The sequence below is a fragment of the Gavialis gangeticus genome, unplaced genomic scaffold (assembly GCF_001723915.1).
Source record: "Gavialis gangeticus isolate Ggan-Ray unplaced genomic scaffold, GavGan_comp1, whole genome shotgun sequence".
Classification (NCBI taxonomy): Eukaryota; Metazoa; Chordata; order Crocodylia; family Gavialidae; genus Gavialis; species Gavialis gangeticus.
The window spans coordinates 29,818,387-29,825,580 of NW_017729006.1; the positions used below are offsets into that span (position 1 = coordinate 29,818,387).

The 7,194-nt window shown below is 51.4% G+C and overlaps 1 protein-coding gene across 1 annotated transcript in view; it reads left to right on the forward strand.

Annotated features, from left to right (window-relative positions):
- Positions 1 to 4,810: 4,810 nt before the first annotated feature.
- Positions 4,811 to 7,194, forward strand: part of EPDR1 (ependymin related 1) — a 57,776-nt gene continuing 55,392 nt past the window's right edge. Inside the window, exon 1 of the mRNA XM_019509066.1 lies at positions 4,811 to 5,085. Coding sequence (XP_019364611.1) covers positions 4,862 to 5,085 — 224 coding nt within the window. The 5' untranslated portion in view covers positions 4,811 to 4,861. The remainder of the gene's footprint in view (positions 5,086 to 7,194) is intronic.

The following is a 7,194-nucleotide window of genomic DNA, read 5'->3' on the forward strand; positions in this document are numbered from 1 at the left end:
TTTGTGGTCTTTGGGGGGGACCCCCCCCCCCCCCCGTTATTTTATCTGTGGCCTGTAGGGGGTTAGGGAGCTAACTGTTTCAATAGCCCAAAATGTCCATGCTACACACAGCACTGGAAACACAAACTGGGAAGTAGGTTAGGTTCTGCTCTGCAAACGTACTGGCTGGGGTGACAGCAGCTGATCCGAGCTGGGGACTGAAAACTTCAGTGCAGGACTCCAAGAGTCCCCCGTCACTGCTGCTATTTAAGAAACGAGCACAAGAGACTGTGAGGGCGGAGATTTAAAACTAAGATTTAGTGTTTTAAATCACTAAACACTAGAGGGTCACAAAGGGCTTTATAATACCCAAAGGGCTATATCACAAAAACCCTGCAGACTATCTACACATCAGTAGTTTTAGCCCTTTCAATCGGACAAAGCCTTTCATGCCATGTAAGTCTTCTCTTACCTCATGGTAATTCAGACCTGAACCCTGTGTTCAGTGGAGTTGTTCCAGATTCACACCTAATTAAAAAAGAGCTGAATGTGACTCTGTATGGACAGAGACCTAATTCTGCCCTTATGAGTGACTGGTGCCACCTTAGTCGGGAGGGGGGGGCACGTGCCCCTCAGCGACCAGTCAGCAACTAGGCGGAGGTACCCCCACAGCCGAACTTGCTCATGGGGAGGGGTCCCCCACAACTGATCGTGACGTGGCCGATTACTGTGGCCACTTTTGGGAGCACCATGGTGCTCCACTCCCTGGCTGACACTTGCAGGGGGCTCACAGGCACTCCCACCTGCCCCCCTGCCCATCCCCTAAGCGGTGAGCATGGCCATTCAGGAGGTGCACCAGCACTCTCAAGAGGTCCCGTACACCCCCTATGCATCGCCACTGTCTGCCCTCAAGTGACCCAACAGCAAGTGTCTTAATAGCAAGCTGAACGCAGAATGTAGCTCTAGCTCAGAGTTTCCCAAACTTTTGATACCCAGGGCATCCTGGGGTTTTTTCTTGATTAAAATTGACCATACACTTCATTTGCTGGTCTGTGGGCTTTCCTGTTTGTGGGTCCCATTCAGTGGGGCCAGCCTGGCCAGGGTCCTATCCCACCCATTTTTTGCAGTGTCCTATCCCACCCATTTTTTGCACTCTCATGGCACACTAGTGTAACCACTCTCATGGCACAGTCATTAGGAATCACTGTTCTCACTAGGAGTTTCCTGTCCTGGCTCATGAAGTTTGAACAAGTTGGGATGAATGTTTGGAAATCAGGGAGACATGTTTTTCTGCTCACAGGCAGTAGCTGCAGCCACCCTCTGTCCTATACTTCCAGTGGCCTCCAGCTCAGACTCCCCCTCTGTTCTCTAGGACAGTGTTTCCCAACCTTTTCCAGCCCAAGGCACACGTGCATTAATAAAAATTTTCCATGGCACACCTGTTAAGGCATTCCCCATCCTCATACCTATTGCAGCTCATTGCCATGGCAAAATTTTGTGGCATACCTATGCATTTCTGACAGCACACTTTTGTGCAGCAGCACACTGGTTGGGAAACACTGCTCTACGACATGGATCAAGAAGAGGCTGCCAACTTAGGTCAGGGGGTTTCCAAGAGACATGGGGCATGAAGGAAAATGCATGTGCTTGGAGTGGGAGTGATGGTGGTAGGCACCAGACAACAGATAAGAGGAAGTAACAATGAATTCCCACCAAAGCCTCATTTGAAGAAGTTTCTCTTTACTCCTAGCTGGGCACATCTACACAAGGTGCTACTATGCAGTGGTTACTGCGCATTTATTTAGTACTTATATAATCAAGTAGTAAATAAATGCACAGTAACCAGAGTTACTGCGCATTAGCACTTGCAAATGCTTTTTTTGTGCTGCTACTGCACAGTAGCCTAATAATACTGTGCAGTGGTGTTTTAGTACTGTTTGTGCTGCAATGAGCTACTGTGCAGTATTATTCAGTTACTGTGCAGTTAGCATCTCATGTAGACATACCCACTGTGTCCAAAGTGCACACAAGTTGACAGGAGTGTTAGGACAATAAAACAGCTCTGGAGCTTAGAATCATAAAAGCCCAGAGAAATAGGGCTGGAAAGGACCTCCAGAGGTCATCTAGTTCAGCATTTCTCAACCTGTGGGTCACAACTCAAAAGTGGGTCACAAGAATATATGACAGGGTCATGAACAGACTTTAAAAATGGATCAACAAATTTTAAAAATAGATTCTTCTTTAAAAAAGAAAAAACTTGGGAAACTGTGGCTTTTCCCTTGCAGGCTGGCAGACTGGCAGCCTGTAAGGGGCTGCTTAGGGCTCCCTATGCCACACACACAAACCCTTCCTGCCCCACACACTGGGGGACTGGGACCTGGAGCCAGGGGGGCAGCGGGTTAGAAGTGAGGGGCACAGCATCAGGACTGGCTTGATGATTACAAATGGGTCCTGCTACACAAAAAGTTGAGAACCACTGATCTAGTCTAACCCCCTTCCTGAGGCAGGATCATCCCTATGCAAACCATCCCATACAAACTAATCTAAACTGTACATAAAACTATCATCAGCCCCAACACAACACAGACCTGACACCCTAACCTGACACAGGTCAAGCAGGGGGACCCCAACAGCCAACATTATGCTTCTATGAAATGTTGTCAATGTATGCTCAAGAGATCCCAGGTAGAGGGCCACACCACCCTGAGCAGAGGGACAAGACCATCTAGCCAGGAACCTCTGGCTTTGGTCTCAGCAGGAGCATTGACACAGCACAGTCAAAGTCCCCACTGTAGCCAACACCCAATGCCTCGGAGGAAGGCTTAAAAACACCCTGAGACATGTAGCAGAAAAGGGGTAGAGGCAACCAGCAAAGCCCACAAGCCTGAGAAATACCCATACTTGTCCAGCTAGCACCTATGTTGGGAGTGGCGGGGGAGAAGCAAACTTTGTAAACTAATGGGACTTGTGGCCACAAGACAAGTAGGAAAACACATTGCTTTAGCCTGTTCCTGATCCATCCTCCCTACCTCAGTGCCCTGCTCCTCAGAAATGAAGAAAAAGGAAGAGTAGCAGGAAAGCAGCCCGTCCATTTCCCCACACACTCAACTACTTGGTGACTGGCTGGAAACACAACCAAAACTATAAAATCCTGCTTTCTATATGGAGCATGGATGGAGGGGTGCCCCTTTGTTGAGTAAGAACCTGCCACAGTGCCAACAGCAGAGGAAATCCCCTCTCCCTGCTTGAAATCACAGGATCATAGTGATTCACATGGTAAACCGGAGAAGAAATCCGAAAATGATCTGGTGCGTGGGAGACCAGAGTTATAATGGACAAAAAGCTGAAAGAACTAGTGTTATTTAGCCTGGATAAAAGAAGACTGAGGGGGGATTTGATAACAGTCTTCAGACACCAGAAGGGCAATTACAGGGAGGATGGAGATGGACTTTTCTCTGTGGCTGCAGGGGACAGGACTGCTCCAACTTTTATTTTTTGCAGGGAAAGCCTAAGATAATGGACATGTGGAAAGTTTTATGCATTTCAGGCGATAACCCTCTGCGCGGAGGGGAGCCGGGCCCTCAGGCCTCCAAGTACTTGGCTCCTCTGCTAGGAGCAATGGCCTCAGGGTGCAGCAGGGGAAATTTAGGTTGGAGATTAAGATGAACTTTCTCTGAGGGTGGTCAGGCACCAGAACCAAAGGCAGAAACAATGAGCCTTCACGCTTGGACGCTTTCAAGAGCAGGTTAGACAGACACCTGGCTGGGACAGTTCAGTCCAGGAGGATCCTGCCTGGAGCAGGGGGCAGGACTAGATGACTTTGTGAGGTCCCTTCTAGTCCTGCTTGCCTATAATCCTGTAGGGCAGTATTTCTCAATCCATGGGTCGAGGTCCAATAGTGGTTGCATGAATATAGGAAAGGGTCACAAATAAACTTTAAAAATTGATTCTCCTTTAAAGGAGAACAACATGGGAGACCCTGGCTTTTCCCTTGCAGGCTGGCACAGTTGGCTGCCCGGGGTACCCATACCCCACACACACACTGGGGGCCTGGGGATGGGGGGGCAGCGGGTCAGGAGTGAGGGGCATTGGGTTGGGACTGGCCATTGATGTTTACAAGTGGGTCCTGGTACAAAAAAGGGTGTGAACCACAGCTACAGGCATGGGCAACTGGTGCCTCCTGAGTCGAGGGGGCAGCAGGCAGTCAGTGACCAGGGGGGTCCCCGGTGGCTGATCCTGGGGGTGGGGATCCCCCCGTGGCTAATCCTGCTGACCTGCAAGTGACAGTGGCGCACTGCTGGCACTTAGAGGTGTAGGGGGACCGCTACTCCTGACACCCCCCACTCCTTGGCCGGCGCTCTCAGGGGGTGCACCTGCACCCCCTACGCGTCACCACTGGCCACAGGGCGCCCCCGCTCCCTGCTGAACCAGGGGAGGACGGCAAAGGCTGAGCCCAGCTGCCTTCCGCTTCAAATCAAGATTAGGATTTTTTGGTGAGCTGGAAAAACGGGCCGGAATAAATAGGATGGCATTTAACAAGGCCAAGTGCAGGCGCTGCCTCGGCCTGCCGAAGGGCGCTTGAGCCCGAAAGCTCGCTCTGCGGCAGCTTCCCGACTACGCTCGAGCCGGTCTGAGGAAACGTAGCGCCTGGATCCGAAGCGCCTCGCCTGTCCAAGTAGCCGGCCCCGCAGTGCGGGCGGGCGGCGGCTGGCTCGGCTGCGGGGGAGGACCCGGAGGGGACAGCAGGTCCCCAGCTGCGGACGAGCCAGCTTCGGAGGAGCGCTGCCGAGCAAGCGGTGGCATCACCACCCCGCGCCGGGCTCCACCTCCCGCGCCGGGCGGGGGCTGCGCGTCGTGACTGGCAGCCGGGCACTGCGGGGCGATGCTGCTGCTGCTGCTGCTGGTGCTGGGCAGCCTGCGGGGCTGGGGCGCGGCCGGGCCGGGGGCATCGCCCGCGCCCTGCCAGGCGCCGCTGCAGTGGGAAGGGCGCACCGTGGCCTACGACCACACCACGGGCCGCAACACCCGCGCCGCCGTCTCCTACGACGGCCCTGGCCAGCGCGTCCGCCTGCTGGAGGAGAGGAAGGGGCTCATCCCCTGCAAGAAGTAGGTGCCCTGCCCCGCGGGGCCGGGGGGAGGCGAGGGAGGGACCCCCCCTTCTCCCTGCCCCTTTGCAGCCCCTCCCCCAATGGGCCGCACCTCCCCTCGCCTCTTCCCCTCAGCCTGGGCTTCTGCAGCAACCCCCACCCCGGGGTCCCTGGAGCCGCCCCAAGGGCGAGGGGCCCACCCGGAGTCCATGCCAAGAGCCAGAGCCTGCCGAAGAGCGGCGCTCTCCTGTAGTCCAAAAAACCCACAAAAACAACGTTTTTTTTTCTGATGGGGTTAGAAAAGCCTATGCAGGCGGTGCTGTCACCGTCGCCCAGCTCCTGCTCAGGCCACGGCTTTGACCCGCCTCAGGTCCGGACCGAGGAATGTGGTGGTCAGGGCCGGCCTACAGTTTTTTGAGGCCCCCTGCAAGATATAGTTTTGGGGCATCCTGATGCAAAGAAGCCAGCATCGTGGATTCGGCAAGGGGGTTGTGGCGAGTGGCCGGAGAAGCTGGCAGCAGAAGTGGGGAGTGGCAAGTGGCCGGACCTGAAGCAGGTGGAGGGGGGCAAGTGGCTAGATGCAGGGGGCCCCTTGTCTGCAGGCCCCCTGCAGCCACAGGTTTCATAGGATAGGACAGGCCGGCCCTGCAGGCGTCTGCTAAATTACGTCTTGGTAGGGTCATGGTGATGTGGTTCCCACAGTGGTCTAGGTGGAGGTGACAAGGTGTCATCCGCAGCCACCCTGGCCTCTCGCAAATAAATCATAGCTTTTGGTGGGGCAAAAATGTGTCAGCTTTTGTAGCACCCTTTCGACCACTTCCCAAACCAGTAGGCAACCTTTTATTTTCTGGTTGTTACTTGGACTCTCCCGGGTCAGTGGAAACCCTAGGTCCAATTCTGCTGTTATGGAGGCCTCTGTAAATCTGAAATCAATCCATTTTCAAAGGAGTGGACTGCAATGGATTTACAGCAGCCTAGCTAAGAGCAGGGTATGGCCTTCTGGTTTTCACATTACTTATCTCAGTGAATGTGAGTGTTTCTAGCATGGCCTGATGAGATGATTTCTGCTGTAATGACAGAGGTCTCCCCACCTGATTCCATTTATTCCTTTGGTGCTGAGGAGAAAGAAATGAGGCTGTAGGAAGCTAATGGTGAATAATAATATTTCTAATGGGCTGGGTTGTCATATCATAGAGGCAGTTACTTGTTCAGACATGAAACCAAGTGACAGAAAGACAGCCCTGAGGTCGTGACTAATCTCCAGGCCCAATAGATAGAGATTTATCATTTTCACCTTGTAAAGTTTATTGTGGCAGATTTTTTCCACTTTTTTGTTTTGCTTTGTTATGGAATTCAAAGGCATTCCAAATGTCATTTGGATATTAGTTGATCTAATAAATATTATTAGTTGGTCTAATAAAAGATATCACATCTACCCTTCTCTTTCAAATATCATTGTATTTTTTTCAAAACGTGTATCTCAAGTAGACCAAATTAAACTGGGAGACTAGTGTCTCAAAAGCCAACATCAGCAAGGCCTTTGAAACAGTCTCCCATGACATTCTGATTAGTAAGCTAATGAACTGTGGTCTAGAAGATAACACTGTTATTTCGTAGGGCCATAACAGGTTGAATAACTGTGCTTAAGGAGTAGTCATCATTCTGCAATACCTACCTGGCAGGAGGTGTCAAGTGGGATCCCTAGGGCTTTGTCTGGGGTCCAGAACTTTTCAAGATCTTCATTTATGACTTAGAGGACAGGGTTACTTGATCTTATAAAATGTGCATCTTGTAAAATGACATACATCTCCAAACTGCATAGGATTGCAGTCACTTTAAGTCAAGATTAGGATTCAAAATGACTTTGGTAAATTGGAAAAATGGCCTGAAATAAATAGGATGAAATTTAGTAAGGACAAGTACAAAGTACTGCATTTAGGACAGGACAATTAAATGCACAATACAAAATGAGAGGTGAGTGGCTAGGCTGCAGGGAAGGACCTGGACGTTATAGTAGATCACAAACAATGAGTCAGCTTTGTAGTATTGCTGCAAAGCAAGCTAATAGCATCCCATCATGTATTAATAGGGTGAGGTGAGCATGCTAGTAGGGGGGGAAAGACTGCAG